The sequence below is a fragment of the Pseudorasbora parva genome, chromosome 14 (genome assembly GCF_024679245.1).
Source record: "Pseudorasbora parva isolate DD20220531a chromosome 14, ASM2467924v1, whole genome shotgun sequence".
Classification (NCBI taxonomy): Eukaryota; Metazoa; Chordata; class Actinopteri; order Cypriniformes; family Gobionidae; genus Pseudorasbora; species Pseudorasbora parva.
The window spans coordinates 12114918-12135846 of record NC_090185.1 but is presented as its reverse complement, the minus strand read 5'-3'; the positions used below and the strand labels follow the sequence as shown (position 1 = coordinate 12135846).

Below are 20929 nucleotides of genomic sequence, written 5' to 3'. Positions count from 1 at the left end.
TTTGAAATCAATTACATATAATGTGTGTTAAGTACAACGAAAACATTGCATTTAATTCACACTTAAGTGTATATTTAGCTGACATTAAAGTATGCTTTAGTTCACATTAATTGCTTGTCAGTACATTGAGCAGTGCACTTTAATTACAATTTTAATACACTAGAAGTGATTATGAAAGTACATATAAAGTTGTATTTAAGTACCACTTAAGTTGTTCCAAAAAATCACTCTTAATTGCAACTTATTGTATTTTATTTCAACTTAATATGTGATAAATTTGAAATCAATTACATATAATGTGTGTTAAGTACACCGAAAACATTGCATTTAATTGCACAATTAAGTGTATTTAGTATAAGTATATTATCTGTGTAATAAGTACACTTTATAAAAGTACACTAAAGTGCACTTTTTTTTCACAAGGGTTAACACATAGCTGCTGGAGAAAACAGCGTTGACATTTTTGATGCGGCAGACAAACTGCTTGACAAAATGATTGCTATTGAAAGTCACCAGATCGGTTTAGATAACGTCTCATGTAAACAGTCCTCTAAATCTTTCAATCGGTACACACAAAAATGATTACTGTCCGTTAGGGCTGTCATTTTTTTTAAAAATCTAATTGAACGGAATTAAAATATCAAGCAATGCATTCGAATATATTCAATTATCTACAACGCCGTCATCTCCAGCAGCTGGAATGTGTTTACGGATGCCATAGCAACTCTCAACGGCCACCAGGACTTATCCTACGGTTTTATAAAAGCTATTCATTTGTTGTAAAGTGTAATAATCATCTCAGAAAAAATAAATTCTAATGTCAGGCGCAGTTGAAGTAGTTAATGATTGTTTGCTTACATAGGCGTAGGGACAGTGTCATTATGCCAACATTATCTTCATAACTTCTTATGAAATAAAAAGTTTATCCCTCAGAAAAATGTATTTTCCTCTCTTGTCATGCTTGGTGAAGGCGCGCGCTGTGTACATCACATAAGGACGCACACTCAAAAGTAATCCGGTCAGGTCATGGTGAAATGTTTAGTTTGATCGATTCATGAAAAGGTTTATCCACCTATCTCAAAACGATTACAATTTCATTCAGTTTGGGCATTTTTATTACGATTGAGGTGTTTATATGGAGCATTTTCCTTCAGATTGGACTTTTAAACTACAGCTCCATAAACGTACCGACAGTAAAAGAAATTGCGCTACCTGGCACTTTAAAAACCGGATAGTTTATTTATAGTTCGATTACGGATATTTCACGTCATCTTCGAATGCATATTCAAATATCGAATAAAAAGTGACCCTTGTCCGTCACTGGCTTGGAGCAGTCGCGCGCAGTCCTACATCACCGGACTAATTTGCCTAATCTTCTCGGAACTTTATCGCGGTCGAAACGCAGACAGCTGCAGGTCTGGGGGGGAGAAAAGTTCCTGGTACAAATTGTTCCGGGTAATTTTGGTGGAAACGGGGCTAATGTTTGGATTCGGACCTGCTCACATAACGGTTGCTATGATGTGATTGGACAATGGCCGCTTTGGTGGAGGAGCCGGCGAAAGGCTAATTGTACCGTTGTGAACGTAGGCCTATGTGACAAAAGGTTAAAAATAAATTGTGTTTCAGGGAACAAACTAAAACTGAAGAGGCAATGCCCCCTTTTCCCTCCTTGTGGTGCAGATGCTGTGCTAAATTTCGACCCCCTGCCAAATTAAGCCTAATCCTGACCCTCGATCCCTAACCCTAAAACCAATAATAGGAGGGTAATAATCTGGCAGGGGGTAAGAATTCTGCACTACACCGGCCTTGCCTCGGACACAGGTCAAGCTCAAAATTAGTCAAAATCAAAAGTTTAATTGGGTATTAAAATAAATGTGCTTTTTCCTAATGGATCCAATGAAGACCAAAATTTTTTTACACTGCGTGCAGAATTATTAGGCACATTGATTTTCTAATCATATTTTTTTTTCCAGGCACATATGACCAATTCTAAACCACATTAATCCTAAAAACTTTGATTAATTTAGTATTTAATCAATTATAAGTTATATATAATTGTTCCTGAAGGCTGTAAATGAAAAAGCCCTTATATTCAGGTGTGCAGAATTATAAGGCACATTTTCTTTTACAGATAAAATGGGCCAAAAAAGAGATTTAACTCATACTGAAAAGTCAAAATTGTTTATTAAATTGCCCATGAGAAGGATAGCTTGTGATTCTTATTAAATGGGGTCATTTTTTAGGATTCTTTAGCTAACTTAAGCCTCTGAGATCCTGGCACCTTGCACTTCTAGTGACTCCAGGTAGGTGGCAGTTCTGGAAAATGGTGGTGCTGGAGACTAAAGGGTTACTGATGGTTTTACACTCAATTCTTCAGCTTAATTCTTCATTCTTTTGCAGTTAACGTGTCTTTTCTTCGCCCGCTGACTGTGTCTGACCCAATGAGCATTTCACTGTCCATTGGTCATGTCTTAACTGCAATGTTAGTATTGCATTATTATTGGATCCTTCTCATGGGCATTTAATAATTTATGACTTTTGAGTTAAATCTCTTTTGGCCCATTTTATCTGCAAAAGAAAATATGATATAAATATCGGTCTCAAGGGTTTTTCTTTAAAAATAAAAAAAAATGCTTTTATGCAGGTTCGGGTAACAAGTGATTTGGGTCGGGTACACATTTTAGGACCCCAGAAGACCTTGTCTACACACCCCTGTTAAAATTGCAGGTGTTTGAGCTGTAAAAATGATTCCAAGATAAACAATGTCAGATCTATTCCCAAATTTAATTCAGCATTGAAACAAAATTCAAGTAGCGATCAAATAGAAACTTTTAAGGAAAGGTAGACAAACAGCATTCTATTTCCTGACTAACCAGAAAGTAACGTTAGCTTATTTAAAAACTCTCTGAGGAAGTTTTTAGACAGTAGCCTATATAAAAGGTGGTTATGCCTTAAAATAGGCTAACTGATTAGATTTCATGAGGATCGGTTATCAGGTGATAATAGCCTACTGAATGCTACAATTTAAGCACTACATTTTGACTAATTACAAAAATAAATTCATAACTTACCAATATGATGCCATAACAAAATCAGGACAAATACATGAGCCATTTTCTTCAAGAGTTTGAAGAACATTCTGAAATAACTTAAAGCATCAAAACAAATGTAAATAATCGCAAAGATTAACGGATCGAGCTAATAGTTCTGTCAGGTGATGATAACTATGCTAGGGATCAGATGGTTTGTAAAGCAATGTTCTGAAATGCCGCAGACTCTGAGTAGGGGAAGGTAGCCTACCGCCTTTTTCGTCTCTGATTGGCTAGAAGGGCTCTCCTCCGATTGGTTATATCTCACGTTCAACGGCAGGCTGTCAGCTGTTTTGATCGTCTTTATATAGAGAGTAAACGAAGCCAATCCAACATTGCCCACACACACACACACACACACACACACACACACACACACACACACACACACACACACACACACAGGCGTAATGTTTTTTATACTGTACAAACCGTATTTTCTATCTCCTTACACTGCCCTTAAACCTACCCATCACAGGAAACATTCTGTAATTTTTACTTTCTAAAACAAATTCATCCTATATGATTTATAAGCATTTTGAAAAGTGGGGACATGGCCAATGTCCTCATATTTCACCCTCTCCTTGTAATACCAGTTATACCCATGTCATTATTATGTCCTCATCATGGGTCCTCATATGTCACAAAAAACATAAATCTGAAGACACGGACATATATCGCTTTTCTTTGTATGTTTATTTTATACGGCATTTCCGTATTTTCCATAGACGTGTTAAAAATATATCCTTTTTTCTTTTTTTTAGCATGGGAAATACCAGGGAAATAGAAATACCCGCTGGCGACATTATATATATATATATATATATATATATATATATATATATATATATATATATATATATATATATATATATATATATATTGCGCCAGGGAAATAGAAATACCCGCTGGCGACATTATATATATATATATATATATATATATATATATATATATATATATATATATATATATATATATATATATATATATATATATATATATATATATATATATATATATATATATATATATATATTGCGCCACCTTGTGGTCGTTTTTTAACATTTATTTATTTATTTAAATGCCAAGGTATCAAAAATATAATATATATTGCGCCAGGGAAATAGAAATACCCGCTGGCGACATTATATATATATATATATATATATATATATATATATATATATATATATATATATATATATATATATATATATATATATATATATATATATATATATATATATTGCGCCACCTTGTGGTCGTTTTTTAACATTTATTTATTTATTTAAATGCCAAGGTATCAAAAATACAAGTATATAACACAATTGCAAAGGTTACATACAATTAATAATAATAAAATAATAATAAAAGTAAACTGCCATGCATACAGACATAGGCCTATAGAACAGAAAGAAGATTTTAAAAGAATAAATTAAAAAGTGGAAACAAATTTGTTGTCTTAATAACGCCCGCTGTCACAAATATGCGACAAACCGTTTGACTCAATCAACCAGCCGAGATATCGTCTGCATTCCCCCGATGCCGGTTAGTGCATATTAGCTACGGACCTAGGAACCTTCGACAAGCACTTGTTTCTAGTGGGACTGCAAAGTGACGGACTTATTTCCTGTTTACCGACGAGGATTACTCCGGTCGGGAAGTTATGAATATGAGGCGGGAAAGTTTGATCCTGAGGTGTATATAAGGTAAGTTGTGCATCTGCTTATTGTGTGCTTATACACTCGACGTAATGAGGTGAAATATGTGTGGCAAGTATTTTTGAAGTTATTGTAATATTTAGCTTTGTTGCATATTAGCGACAGTAGACCATAAGCCCAATGCTGACCGCTAACCAGCGCTATATAAAAAAACTCTTTTCGTGACAGCTTATCTAGGTAATCCTTTGTATTTTGCTTAGTTATTTTCAATAGTCATACAGACACCATGCTGGGTACACCATGCTGGGATATGAATACAAATGCTAAACAAATGCTGATTTCCTAGTGAATGGCTAGTGAATTTCGCCAGTTTATCCATAGATTTTCACATTTCTAAAAGTTAATTTTGACCCCTACAGGTGTAAGGAGCAGCAGCAGTGAGGTGGAGGCTCAATACCAAGATGCTGGCAGTGCGGGCAGAATGTTCAGCAACATACATTTGAAAACTGAATTTACAATTCAAATCAATCTACAATTCAAATTAATGCAATGTTTCCTATAGCCTTAACAGTAACGTTTGTGTATATTGTGTTGGTGACATGAAAGTGGTCATAATTCTTATTATTAAATACCTGTTGTTGCAGATTTATATAAATAAATAAGTTTAAAAAAAAGGGTGAATAAATAAAACATTGTTTTTTCACTGTTATTTTACTGTGTTTTCTGTTATCTTATTATTGACCATTATGCCCTCTGTTGCAAATTTGCAACATACCAAAATTTCTATTTATTTGTTGTGCAAAAGTGAAATTGATAATCTCAACATGATTTACCATCCACATAAAGGCAAAAACACACATAAAACATTTTTTTATAAACCGCTATATAAATTCAGGCGTTAAGGGGTTAAGAGCTTTAAGATTCTTAGATGATGAAATAGTTTAGATGTACTGTTGGACCTCCTTTACAAAAACAATGAATAAAGGATTTTGGTTAGTAAATTTACTGCGGTGAATGTGAAATTTTGCAAGGAGCAATAATAGGTTAATAATAAAGTATTCATTAGTTTGGGCTTTTTATGTATTAAAGAAGCCAAACAGTACATCCTTTAAAAACAAAGAGAAACCCGGAAGCACATTGTAATTAATACATTCAGAAAATTCACCCCAAAATATTTGAGTGTTAGGACAATCCCAGAAAATATGAAGAACAGTTTCATCAGGGGCAACCACAGAAAGAACAACTTAGTCTATATCTGACTTAAACCTTTAAAAAAAATCTTTAGCAGGGTAACATTTGTGTAATAATTTGAATAAGATTTCTCTAACCTTGTTTGTGATGATGTATTTCAAAGGTAGTGTTCATACTTTTTTCCAATCAATATGATCTACCGAATTCTTCCTCATATGAAATTGTTACTAGCTCCTTTTGAAACAGAGATCTAATTCTATAATTACAGGATGAAGGGTGAGACAAAAAGCAGTTTTCCTACTGGAAAATCAAATGGGTCTAAAGAAATCGGTAAAGTGTGAGATGATTTAACAAACTCTCTTAGAAGCTAACATCTCCATTAGGGACTGCATCCATTACAATGGAGGATTCCCTGGGCGTTAGTGGGAAATTAAATTTACATAAAAGTTCTTGATAATTTATAATATGACCTTCTGAATTGATTAACTGGGAAACAGTCAAAATTTTCTCCTGAAACCAGTTAACAAAAAATAATGACTTATTATATACAATATCGCGGTTGTTCCAAATAAAGTATCGATAAGGGGAAAAGTTGTGCTTAAAGATTAATGACCATGCAAGTAATGCCTGCTTATGGAATTTAGATAACTTATAAGAAATCATTGCAAATTATTATTATTATTATGAATAAGTATTGTTAAAAGCCAGACGCTTTAGTCTTTAAAAAACCCTTTAGTGACCTTTAATTTGGAGTAGAAACAGTGGGAGTGACTTAATTCCATGTGTGTCACTTTACTAACAGCTGATTTGTCCAATTTCAGTTTGAGATCTCTTATCCAGAACATAATTTGCCCTGGAGTAGGTTAGTCATGAAACATAAGTCATTATGAGATGAACACAGCTAAAAGCCAAACCACTTTAATGGTACCTAATACAGGATTGCACAAACTAAACCTAAACATATCTGGCTACACTCTAAAAACTCCAATTAATAAAATGTTGGAAGAGCAAAGAAAATATATGTTGAACTAATTTTCTTACATGTGCTTAGTTAAGACATATTATATTAAGTCTGCAGAAATATATTTGAAAAACATTAAATTAATTGATATTTTCAAATCCAGTTAACATTTAGAATTGCAAATGTTGACGGGACTAAAAAACGCGAATCCAGTCAACATAAAAGTAGGCTATATAATCAACACAATACTTTACACACAATATTTTACTCTGGTAAATAGATTTTTGTTTGTGCTGTTGAAATGGGCTGTTAGAAACATTTGATAAAATAGCCTATATCAGAAGAATATTTGTGAAATTAGATGTATTTTCGATGTTTTGTTTATGATGGTATCTGCATTATGATGAGAAGATGGATCCTACAACACTTACATTTTACATATTTAATATACATAATATAATTCATGAACATATGTAGTTAATTGTGGCATTTAATCTGCCTAATTTTAATGAACTACAAGAGGTTGTTTGACTACGCGAAAGGATCTGTATTGCTCGTTTGATTTCGCGGAAGCATCTCTGGAGTACTTGTTTGATTTCGCGGAAGAATACAGATCAAAGGACTTCGCGATGTTCACCAGAGGGGCAGCAGTAGCAATTTTTTATTGAGGATGCAGTTCATGCGTCAGGTAAGTGTTAATGATTAAACCTGCTGACAAATATGTCGAACATATTAGGCTTGTGTGGATATTTAACGTTAGACGTTAAGTAAGAAGTAAATTAGAAGTAAATATATCCAAGAGAAATAGGGATTATTCAGGCCTAAGTGATGTCTACATCAAGTTAACTCGTCATCGAATAAATGATTTACGTTACGTTAATGTGGTCTTTAACCATGTTTAACTAATAATACATCATTTTGTTTTGAACTATAATACCATATAATGTATTTTAGATTTAATGTCAGCGTGTTGTGTGCTATTTTTGTGTCAGACAAACTTTCTCTCATTAGCTAAAGGCCAAGGTGATGTGGTGATGATTTTTATACGTGCAAATTTACTGAAACATGTCAAACGTGTAACTTAATGTAGGCCAAATAATGTGCGCTATTTAGCGTTACGTGGTTGTGTTGAACGTGATTTTTTTGCATTCCAACTTTAGAAATTGTCCCGTAAATTAAGGGAACAACATCCATGAATATGATAAAATGGCGCTCATTTCATCATCCTCACAAGTGGGACGAATTCTAAACTTTAGTTTAGTCACACATGGAAGTAAATTCTTAATATTGATAAAATGTATAAAGAATATAATTGTTTTATTATAATTTCTTTTCTCTTTCTTTCTCCAACAGGGTGTGACCAATATATCAATTGATGGTTTGTCATTGCAAAGTTTCTCATCCAGGCCAGCCAGTTCTTCTTAAAGGGATAGTTCACCCAAAAATAAAAATTCTGTCATTTACCCTCATGTTGTTCCAAACCTGTATGAATTTCTTTGTTCTGCTGAACACAAAATAAGATATTTGGAAGAATGTGTGTACCAAGCAGATAGAGCAACCATTCTCTACCATAGTAGGAGAGAAATACTATGGTAGTAAATGGTTGCTCTATCTGCTTTGTTACAAACATTCTTCCAAATATCTTATTTTGTGTTCAGCAGAAAAAAGAAAATTATACAGGATTTGAACAACATGAGGGCGAGTAAATGAGGACAGAATTTTCATTTTTGGTGAACTATCCCTTTACCACCACATTCACCACATTCAAGCAGGCTCGGGTAACCCCACTCCTTAAAAAACCCACATTAGACACATCACTTGTAGAGAACTACAGACCTGTTTCTCTCCTACCATTCATTGCGAAAACACTTGAAAGAGTTGTTTTCAACCAGGTCTCATCTTTCCTCTCACAGACTAATCAACTGGACGTAAACCAGTCAGGCTTCAAAAAGGGCCACTCAACTGAGACGGCATTATTGTCAGTTACTGAAGCCCTGCGGCTGGCTAAAGCTGCATCCAAATCAACAGTCCTCATCCTCCTTGATCTGTCTGCTGCCTTTGACACTGTGAATCATCAGATTCTTCTGTCCACCCTCTCATCACTGGGCATCACAGGGACTCCACTCCACTGGTTTGAGTCCTATCTCAAAGGTAGGTCTTTTAAGGTTGCCTGGAGAGGAGAGGTATCCAAAACACATCAACTGACAACGGGGGTTCCTCAGGGCTCAGTGCTTGGACCTCTCCTCTTCTCCATTTACACTACATCACTGGGACCCATCATTCAGGCACATGGTCTCTCATATCATTGCTATGCTGATGACACACAGCTCTACCTCTCATTTCAACCAAATGATCCCACAGTAGCTGCACGAATCTCAAGCTGTCTGGCGGACATCTCGGCATGGATGAAAAAACATCACCTGCAGCTCAATCTAGCAAAGACTGAGCTGCTTGTTTTCCCTGCTAACCCCACCATACAACATGAGTTTACCATCCAGCTAGTATCATCTTTGATTACTCCTTCAGGGTCGGTCAGAAATCTTGGAGTAATCTTTGATGACCAGCTGTCCTTCAAAGACCACATCTCGAAGACGGCTCGGTCATGCAGGTTTGCATTGCACAACATCAGGAAAATCAGACCGTTCCTTACGGAGCATGCAACACAGCTTCTTGTCCAAACCCTGGTCATTTCTAGACTTGACTATTGCAATGCACTTCTGGCTGGACTTCCATTTTGTGCAATCAAACCGCTGCAAATGATCCAGAACGCTGCAGGACGTCTTGTATTCAATGAGCCCAAAAGGGCTCATGTCACACCTCTATTCATCTCTCTGCATTGGCTACCACTCGCTGCCCGGATCAAATTCAAAGCCCTGACTCTTGCTTATGGATCTTCCACAAGCTCAGCACCCGCATACTTCGACTCACTCCTACGAGTCTACACCCCCACCAGAAGCCTTCGCTCAGCTAATGAGAGTAGAGAAATCCCACAGAGAGGCATGAAATCCCTCTCTAGAACTTTTTCTTTCATTGTTCCTGGTTGGTGGAATGATCTTCCGTCCTCCATACGCACAACAGAATCACTCGCTTCATTCAAAAGACAGGTAAAAACTCATCTCTTCCATGAGCACTTAATCTTACATAAAAAAAATAAAAAAAATTCCCCCTCTATTTCTCCTTTCTTCTTTCCTTTTCTGGTCTTTGCTACTCTGAGCAGTGTACAAATCTTGGTATTTAGGGCACATTTTGTGTTTCGTTGCCTCTTCTTGACGGATTGCTTTCTGTTCTCCTGAGTTGTAAGTCGCTTTGGATGAAAGCGTCTGCTAAATGCATAAATGTAAATGTAAATGTACCAGCTGAAACACTGACAAGAAGCAAGAATGCTCCGCTGTATCTACTTTGACACTGTGTATTTTCAAAACTAAAGGTGCATTAAAGACATTAAAGAAAAGTGACAAGGGCTTTGGTCATTTTTTTTATTATTTAAAGAAATTTGAAATGAATTCTTATGAAAATGTATTGTTTGTATGTATGACAAATGTTATAAATGCAGATGATACAATGTGCTTTAATTTGTTTTTATCCTTGCTATAACATGTTGTAACTTAGCCTGACAAGCCAGACCCACATCAAGATGTTTGGTCTTGAAACTCACCATTTACAGCTCAGTCCGAGGGGTGGGATAAACGGTTGCCTTTCAAACTCCCTCTGCACGCGATAGGATAGCGCTACACCAACCAGAGCAACGAAGGTGAAACAGAGCTCGCTGACTGATTAAACATTCGCCGTATCCGGTCGGCTAAACTACGAACACATCTTCCCTTTTTAAGAATGACTTCAGTGCCGCTCTTTGTTCTTTTCTCAGAGAAAAGCTTAACTCCAAGTCTTTCAGAGTCGCGGTTAAAACTGATTCGAAAGACCGCCACCGTTCGCCAGTTTCTGTGTTAACTAGAAGCACGCAAACGCAACTTGGCGGTCGTCATTATGGCCCCGCCCGCCGACTCTATACATGATGTGATTGGGCCGTCCAGATTTTGAGGAACACAGCTCAGAATGGTATTTAGAGTTCCTAGACGACACTTGCGGGCAAATTAAATTTGCTGCCGCTAGGGTGCGTCTAGATTTCTAGGCTAGTTGTAACTAGTTCCACCACTGCAATTTCTAGTAACAATTAAAACCATTTAAAAATGAAACCCCTAATTAAGACGTTTTAGTTGAATTAATTATAAAAACAGGTTGAGTAAACGTACATTTTAAAGTTGAAGTCAAGTTTGAGCCAATAAAAAAATACTAATTCAGGTCATTTCTAGAACGAAATTGAGTGAACGTAAAAAATCTGTGGAACTAGTTACTAAATAATTAATTGAAAGCACTAGAAATTTTTTACAGTGTAGCAGCTAAACCGGCTTCATGTTATAGGTGTGACTAGTGAATGATGAATGAAGCTTCGGGTAATGATACTTTAGGTGAAGCCATGGACTGCAAGGTCTTAGTGGAACTCAGGAACCCTAATTTTGCCATCACTAGTATTTTCCATAGACTGTATAAAAATATGGACATATTATCTGTGACAGGCTTAATTTAATCAGCTTAATCGGTTCCTCAATTCAACACTTACAATTGATTACATTTCCTTAAAAAAATTAGGAAAGTGTATCTCTTTGTTTTATTTCTTTACAACACTGAACCACAATTATCTTAAGAAAATATACACACTATTTTTAATTATTACCTTAAAAAAAAATTTTGATGAAAATTTCAAGAACCATGATTCATTTTTTACAGTGTCACTCCTCAACCCTGCATATATTTTGTTCTGAAATTTAAATAATGATCATGGGTGCATCTCAATCAGCTCCCTTCAGTAGTCAGGGCACTGATCAGGGAGTCAGCCCATTGACTTATGTCCTGATCAGTGCCCTGACTAGTGAACTATGGAGCTGATTGAGCCGCAGGGCATGTCAGCATTGCACAGCCCTCACCCTCCGACTCGGCCACTCCCACTCATCCCCAATCACCGGAACACCAGACAAGAATATGACGACTGAAGTATATGGGAAAAACACTCATTGTGCATTGTTTAGGTTATCTACCATCTAAATGTTGTCCTTTGTTTCTTTAAATACTAGGGGGTTAAAAGAGAATGTAAAACGAAAGTCTATTTTTCTTTTCTGTAAGGAGCAAAGGGCTAATTGTGTTTTTTTGCAAGAAACCCATTCTGTCGATGCTAACACAAAATTTTGGAAATTGCAATGGGGAGACTCTATCTTTTTCAGCCATGGAACGTCACAATCAGCAGGAGTTATGGTTTTATTGAATAGATTTCCCGGAAAAATTATTGATCACAAAAGTGACTCAAATGGCTATTGGGTAATGGTCGCAACAGAATTAAATGGCACAAACTACATCTTATTATGCGTGTATGGTTATAACAAAAAAGTACAGAATAAAAATCTTTTCTCATCGTTAAATAAGGGCTTAGAAGAATGGAAAATGCTTTTTTCAACTAATAGAGTAATAATTGGTGGAGATTTTAACCTGGCCCCTGATCTTTGGCTAGACCGCCTAACAAAGAGACACTGCCACACGTTTGATGAAACAATAGTTGAATTGATCACAAAGGCCAACCTAATAGATTACTGGAGAATGAAAAACCCGACCAGAAAACAATTTACCTGGTTTAACTCATCTAATAATGGCCAGTGCTCAAGATTGGATTACTGGCTAATTTCAGATAATCTAGTTAATGAGGTCATTAAATGTGAAATCTCAGCATCGCCCCTTACTGATCATTGTGTAATATTTTTGACTCTTTCGCAGGTGGAAGAGAGAACAAAATAAACTCTATATGGAAATTTAACAATACTCTCTTGGAAGATACTGAATTTTGTAAAACAGTTAAACAACTGGTTAGAGAAGTAAACAAATTGGAAATGTGTTCTCTGAGTAAATGGGAATGGTTCAAATTCAAAGTTAGACAGATAGCTATTAATACAAGTAAACAAGCATTAACACTTAAAAAGTTAAGACAAAGGGACATTATTAGTCACATTAATATGCTATGCTGTAAAGATGATTTGACAGTGAAAAGGCCAAGGGTGCATTTATCCGTTCAAGGGCTCACTGGATTGAAGAAGGGGAAAAAAAACTCGTCCTATTTTTTTAGTCAGACAAACGAAGAAAACAATTTGAAAGTTAAAAATCAATGATATTATTGTTGAAAATCAAGAAGTGGTAAACGAAAAAATCAAAGATTTCTACTGTAATTTGTATAAATCACTTTTTTCTAAAAAAAAGATTGCAATTTCTTCTTAAATAAGATTCAGGGGTTTAAAAAGACACTAGATGATAACTTTAAACAACTAATGGAAGATGAGATAAAAATTGAGGAACTAGACTTGGCTGTTCGACAGATGTCTAGGGGGAAATCACCTGGTATAGACGGGATAACCGTGGAGCTTTTATCTTTCTTTTGGAGTGATATCAGAGAAATGCTCTATAATGCCTATTTAGACTATATCAAAAGGTAATCTTTCTCCCACTATGAAACATGGTATTATCACTTTAATTCCCAAACCTAACAAAGATATTCTTTTATTAGATAATTGGAGACCAATTACCTTATTATGTACCGATTATAAATTACTGGCACTTGTCTATGCTAATCGTCTGAATGAGGGATTATCACATATTATTGATGAGTGTCAGTCAGCCTTTATAAGGGGCAGAAATATACATAATCATACTAGACTGCTACTAGACTTGCTTGACTATCAAGATATCATTGATACTGATGCCTTTATTCTATTTCTCAATTTCTACAAGGCCTTTGAAAAATCTAAGACATCAAACGAAAAGGCATGTTCAACGGTGTGTTGAACATGCCTTTTTATTTGATGTCTTAGATTTTTTAGGTTTTGGGAGCAAATTTTGTAAAATAATTATGTGTTAATAATATGTTTTATACTGACATATATAGTTCTGTATCTCTGAATCCTGGTATAACTCCTAGGTTTGAAGTGCTCCGCGGTATTAGACAAGGGTGCCCGATTTCTCCCAAACTGTTTATTCTAGCCACCCAATCACTTATCATGCTCAATAATCATAACCCTGAATTGCATGGTATCTCGATATTGGATAAGGAATTCAAAATTAGTCAATTTGCAGACGACACCGCAGTCCTTTTAAGGAATAAATTCATGGTTGATGTAGCCCTTGATTCAGTTTCAATTTTCTCTAAAGCTTCAGGATTAACACTCAATATTAAAAAATGTGAGCTACTTCCCATTCACTCATCAACAGATTCAATCATATCTTCAATTGAGGTTAAATCTGAAGTGAAATATCTTGGAATAGTCTTATCCAAAAATGCAATCAGAAGGGAAGATGTCAATTTTTCTAACCGATTAACAGATATGGAAAAATCCTTAAGTCGCTGGCTACCAGAGACCTCACTGTCTTTGGTAGAGTTACCTTATCTAAAACAGAAGGTATTTCCAAAGTAATATATCCATGACACTCCCTGTATATTTCTTCTGGTAATATTAAGAAAGCCAACTCAATTATTTTCAAATTCCTGTGGAAAAATAAAACCTATTATATTAGGAAATCACAGCTTGTTATGATATGGTGTTTGTGAATGATGTTATACAGGGAGTGCAGAATTATTCGGCAAATGAGTATTTTGACCACATCATCCTCGTTATGCATGTTGTCTTACTCCAAGCTGTATAGGCTGGAAAGCCTACTACCAATTAAGCATATTAGGTGTGGTCTAATGACATCAACACCCTATATCAGGTGTGCATAATTATTAGGCAACTTCCTTTCCTATGGCAAAATGGGTCAAAAGAAGGACTTGACAGGCTCAGAAAAGTCAAAAATAGTGAGATATATTGCAGAGGGATGCAGCAGTCTTAAAATAGCCAAGCTTCTGAAGCGTGATCATCGAACAATCAAGCGTTTCATTCAAAATAGTCAACAGGGTCGCAAGAAGCGTGTGGAAAAACCAAGGCGCAAAATAACTGCCCGTGAACGGAGAAAAGTCAAGCGTGCAGCTGCCAAGATGCCACTTGCCACCAGTTTGGCCATATTTCAGAGCTGCAACATCACTGGAGTGCTCAAAAAGCACAAGGTGTGCAATACTCAGAGACATGGCCAAGGTAAGAAAGGCAGAAAGTCAACCACCACTGAACAAGACACACAAGCTGAAACGTCAAGACTGGGCCAAGAGATTTTTCTAAGGTTTTATGGACTGATGAAATGAGAGTGAGTCTTGATGGGCCAGATGGATGGGCCTGTGGCTGGATTGGTAAAGGGCAGAGAGCTCCAGTCCGACTCAGACGCCAGCAAGGTGGAGGTGGAGTACTGGTTTGGGCTGGTATCATCAAAGATGAGCTTGTGGGGCCTTTCCGGGTTGAGGATGGAGTCAAGCTCAACTCCCAGTCCTACTGCCAGTTTCTGGAAGACACCTTCTTCAAGCAGTGGTACAGGAAGAAGTCTGCATCCTTCAAGAAAAACATGATTTTCATGCAGGACAATGCTCCATCACACGCGTCCAAGTACTCCACAGCGTGGCTGGCAAGAAAGGGTATAAAAGAAGAAAATCTAATGATATGGCCTCTTTGTTCACCTGATCTGAACCCCATTGAGAACCTGTGGTCCATCATCAAATGTGCGATTTACAAGGAGGGAAAACAGTACACCTCTCTGAACAGTGTCTGGGAGGCTGTGGTTGCTGCTGCACGCAATGTTGATGGTGAACAGATCAAAACACTGACAGAATCCATGGATGGCAGGCTTTTGAGTGTCCTTGCAAAGAAAGGTGGCTATATTGGTCACTGATTTGTTTTTGAATGTCAGAAATGTATATTTGTGAAATGTTGAGATGTTATATTGGTTTCACTGGTAAAAATAAATAATTGAAATGGGTATAAATTTGTTTTTGTTAAGTTGCCTAATAATTATGCACAGTAATAGTCACCTGCACACACAGATATCCCCCTAAAATAGCTAAAAGTAAAAACTAAAATCTAAAACTTCCAACAATATTCAGCTTTGATATTAATGAGTTTTTTGTGTTCATTGAGAACATGGTTGTTGTTCAATAATAAAATTAATCCTCAAAAATACAACTTGCCTAATAATTCTGCACTCCCTGTAGATGATAATGGAAACTTGTTATATAAAACAGTATACAGTAACTGAATATGAATATACTGTACTGAATATAAAACCTTCTTAGACAAATATAATTTAAAATGTACATATAGTGAATACAATAAGATACGTAAGCAATACCGGTAACTTTATTACAGTTAATTCAAAACATATTGTTATATACAAAAACAAGACCCTTATCAATTTTACCACATTTAGTTATCAATGATTGTACTTTAGCTGACAATAAATGTAATAATAAATATATTAATGATGCTTTAAGATCTAAACTGTTTTTTTATTATGACAGAGGATTGTGTGTACAGGTTCCGAATATGGGTGCATTGTCCATAGGAAGAACACATTTTAAATTCATTAAATGGCCCATTTCCCCAAAAGTTAAAGAGACTCACTTTAAAAGAATTTATAAGATATATCCGGCTGCGGACTTTCTTAGGAAAATATTTAATTTGATGTAGACCCTTGTGCATTTTGCGAGATGACTGATGAGACTCTGGAACATAAGTTCTTTTTTTGCCCTGTGTCAAATAGCTTTTGGTCCGAACAATTGGATGTCACTTAAGATGGATAATATCCCTACTCTTACCTTGACACACATCCTCTTTTATATGGATAACATAGATTCATCAGTATCAGATTTAGTTAATATGATTATTCTTATGGGTAAATATCATATTCATTGCAGTAAGTGGAGATGTTCTAAGCCTTCCTTTGTTTGGTTTATAAATGATTTTAAATTATTTTTTTACCTCACTGGAAAATATCAAATCAACTAAAATCGCAAGAAAAATGTGCAGTGACATATCTAGGAAATTGCTGTTTTGATTAATCTCCCTTTGTATGTGTTGCTCCAAATGTTAATTTTATTATCTTTAGCCATCTTGCCTTTGACTTGTTTTTAAGTAACCCTTTTATTGTTGTTGTTTGCTGTTTTCTGTTTAGTTATTACCTTTTGTTTTGTTTTTTGACATTTGTATATATGTATGTATATTATCTTTCCCCTACGAGAGTTTTGTATTTTGCAGTTCTTTGTTTTTTGTTAACAAAAAAAAAAAAAGTATAGTATATGGGAAATAATTAGAACCAGAAGATGGCAGTAATGCAACATCAAGGATGCAAGCTGCTAAAACCCAAAGAAAGAAGAAGAAGAAATCACTTCACACTCCAGCAAAGGTGGTGGCGGTATGCACCAAAAGTTGGTATGCGACCCGCCAATAAATCCATAGAAGAAGAAGAACGACCCCTGGTTGGGGTGTGGTTCAGAAACAACAAGAGTTGGTCGAAAAATCTCCACGAATCATAAAATCGGATTTAAAATCGAACGGAATGGATAACTTTATAGTGATCCTTTTGTTGTCACTTTTAAGTAACGGTAAGTGATCTATCTTCAGCACTTTCGTTTTCGCTTTTTAAACCGGAAACCGAAAAGGAACAATGTTTCTTAACCCACCCAGCTAACAATGTTTGGTTCCCAGAACGTTTAGTTTTTGGTTCTTTGCCGTTATTTTAACGTTCCCTTACGGCGTTATTTCCTCGAGAGCGCATTATTGTAGCGCGAAGGTAACGTACATTAATATAATGCGCGAGCGGGAATATCGGCTGAATCGAGAACTGTGCATGCAGGGGCGTAGCCAGAGCATTTTTTCAGGGGTGGCCAAAAAAAAACAAAAAAAACAGTGATTTTATTGGGGTGGCCAAAAAATAAAAAAATAAAATACTACTGACTATGGCATGCTGTACCAAAGCTTCCTCATCGCCTCTCTTAGCACCAGACATTTCCACTGCTACTGGAGACCTCTGTATCAGTATTTCCCCCTGCCTCTTTGTCATATTCAATTCGGATGGTACTACTTTTTTTTGTAAAAAAGGAATGTATCCACCTATCTTCCTTTGCTTTCCTTTTCATGCTCTACAGTTCAGACAAAGAAACGATTGTATTATCATTAATTTAAACAGCTACTTACACAACAATGTAAGTGTATATGTAATGTTTGTGGTACCTTTTTTTAATTCAATTGTTAACATTTGCCTTAACTTTAGCTAACATTAGCTAATTTATATGATTAATAGAGAGTATGTGCATATGGCTATTCGCTTTGGTGAGTAATGAAGCCAATTGAAGTTAGAATCCACTTACCACCTGAGTTTTTGTCCAGCGACGAGTCCTGTACATGCACTAATAGATCTTATTCACAGCAGTGCCTTCTTTATGAAAGAAATTAGTATGAAAGTGAGCCAGCGGGGATAGACATGCCATCTCTTCAGTGGGTTGTACTGTTATTTAATGTATTTTTGGATTGTTCTGCTTATGAAACACTGCAAAAATATATTTCAAAGAGGTTTCAGTAGATAAAAAAAGCAGTGGAAAATAAGTGATGTAGAAGCTTTATAACGCCTTTTACAGCGGATGCCATTGGAATGGTAAGTCTTACCCTCATAGCCAGCTCCTTAAACTCCGAAATTTTCCAGTTCTTCAAAACTGTTATAGTACTGCTCTGAATAAGGTATATACTCCAAGTGTAGACATGTAAGAAATTGGTTGATTAATATAACAGAACTTGAGATCACATTCATTGAATGACTGACAGCTTTTAGTGATTATAAAGGGAATGCTCTTTGCACACTATCTAGGCCAGTGTTTCCCAACCTTTTTTCAGTCATGGCACCCTTCGAAAATTTTCACAATTCTGTGGCACCCCCTAACATATGTTACGTGTAACGGTACGGATTGCTCACGGGTCGGTTTGTATAACGTTTTAGGTTCACGGTTTCAGTACGGTTCAGTATTTATATGTTCAGATAATAAAGGACTAATAAAAATAAAGAAAATAAGAACAAATAACTTAAATACAAGCAGCAACACAAATAAATACTATTGAGCAAAGATACTGATAAAATGAATAATGCTTTTCAGATTTTTCAGTTAGGTCTAACATTAGTTTTAGGTAGAGAAATTAAATAATCAAATGTAAAATAACTGCATATTTAACTGTTTAAATTAAAGATTAATCCTTATTAAACTTACACAAGCTATTCAATCAAGAGCAGTGAGTGATGTCCTTATCTTTAGTTTGACATTAAACAGAGTAAAGGCCACTGCCCCTTTAAAGGGTCATGAAACCCCAAAACACTTTTTTTGAGATGTAAACAGATATGTATAGGCTGCACATCATTGAAAACACTAAGGGTACTCATTAATGGTATGCATATGTGAAAATAGTTATTTTTGCATTTTTCAGAGCGATTTCTGTCTTCCGGTTTGAAAAGTTTAGTCGGAGCAACGTCACAAATGCTGACGTCGGCACGGCCTTTTCGGCCCAAGTATGGGCTGCTGGGCACATGCTGACGTCGACCGCTCCGAGCGATTCTCGATATATATTCATGACATGAAGCTCATTCAGTCCAATCCCTGCGCTGTAGTATGCATACAAGATAATTTAGTTAATATGCATGAGACAGTCACTTCTGTCAGGCTCGTCTTACATCATTATTGTAGAGATATGGTGGGGAAGTTTTGGAAGCAGCGTGCGGAAAAGTCACGGAGGAAAGCTAGGCGTTGTGCTGATACGAAGTAACGTAAAGGGCGCCGAGCGAGCTGTAACCGGCGCCGTCTGTGGAAGCCTTTGCTACAAAGGCTCGGTAAAGTAAAATTCACCTGAGGAATCGCACGCCGAACCTCCAAGCGTTGACTATCTATGTCAGGAGTGCAAAATAACCAATCTGTAATCTGTAGGCTAATGAACAAAAGCCACGTCCTCTCCGTTTTATTTGTCGTCACAGCCATGCACTAAACCGCGTGTGTTCGGGCTCTTAGTGAAACAGTGTGCTGCATATTTGGACAAATATAGATTTAGCTGCCGAGTGATAGACAGCGCGGATCGTCACGGCAATGCGCGGTCGAGACTAGCCTCAAACCTCTTCGCTTTTACCCCGATCTAGAATTACACATCTCCATAACAGCGCATGTTGGGTGGTTCACGTTCTCTTATCACGTCGGCGCGTTGTTCATCTTGCCAAACAGCGTGCATATTTGGACAAATATAGTTTTATCACGTTTGCAAAATATTTCGTCATGCAGAATAACATTTATTTTCATTTCTCACTGAATTATGCTGGTTTGAACTTTGAAGAGCTGAATGATTTGCGATCTCTGCTGCACGCCACTTATAGCTCTCTCATTCGCTGTACTCATCCCTCATTTAATCTCTCTGTGGTAAACAATGCCAACGTGAACCAAGAACATGTCTCAGAACCGCTCAGCACCTACTGACAGACACTCCCCAATTTATGCAAACATTCCCTCTTTCCACACAATACCATCCCACCTTTTCACAGTCGACCACTCCCCTTTTAACAAGCTTTTTCAAATCGAAGGTGTGAAAAAACACCGCTGCAGCAGGGGGGTTTCATGACCCTTTAAGACCTAATACAGGGATATGCTCGTCTTTCTCAACTGTATAAAGTTCTCTTAAGGCATACTCAGACTATGTCTGCTTGGATACTCATCAAGATCGACATGTTGACATACTTTTTGTGTGACTTGTCCGTTCAAGCACAAGACTTGAAAGAGAACTCAATATTTGTGCGTGCTCTCAGATTAGTGCAGAGATAAATCTTCACACAGCGCGCGCGCGGCGAATATACCCGGGTGATGACGGCAAAATGACTGGACATATGGCAGCACTCGCATGCATTGAAAACAGTTTACAAAGAGAGACCGTTTTGCCCATTTTTCTTTTATTATTGCTGTTGTAGGCCTATCACTGAGGAGCCAGCATGTGTATCCATCGACAGAAACATAAAAGCATGTTTTTCAAGTTACAACCCATATTAAAGATGCGTCA

General features: G+C 36.4%; 2 protein-coding genes across 2 annotated transcripts in view; one reads left to right on the top strand and one right to left on the bottom strand.

Annotated features, from left to right (window-relative positions):
- Nucleotides 1-3234, bottom strand: part of LOC137039424 (CD48 antigen-like) — a 47731-nt gene extending 44497 nt beyond the window's left edge. Inside the window, exon 1 of the mRNA XM_067414732.1 lies at nucleotides 3072-3234. Within this exon, the coding sequence (XP_067270833.1) occupies nucleotides 3072-3138 (67 nt within the window). The 5' untranslated portion in view covers nucleotides 3139-3234. The remainder of the gene's footprint in view (nucleotides 1-3071) is intronic.
- Nucleotides 3235-17394: 14160 nt separating this feature from the next.
- Nucleotides 17395-20929, top strand: part of LOC137039727 (CD48 antigen-like) — a 44353-nt gene continuing 40818 nt past the window's right edge. The window contains exon 1 of the mRNA XM_067415002.1: nucleotides 17395-17457. Within this exon, the coding sequence (XP_067271103.1) occupies nucleotides 17412-17457 (46 nt within the window). The 5' untranslated portion in view covers nucleotides 17395-17411. The remainder of the gene's footprint in view (nucleotides 17458-20929) is intronic.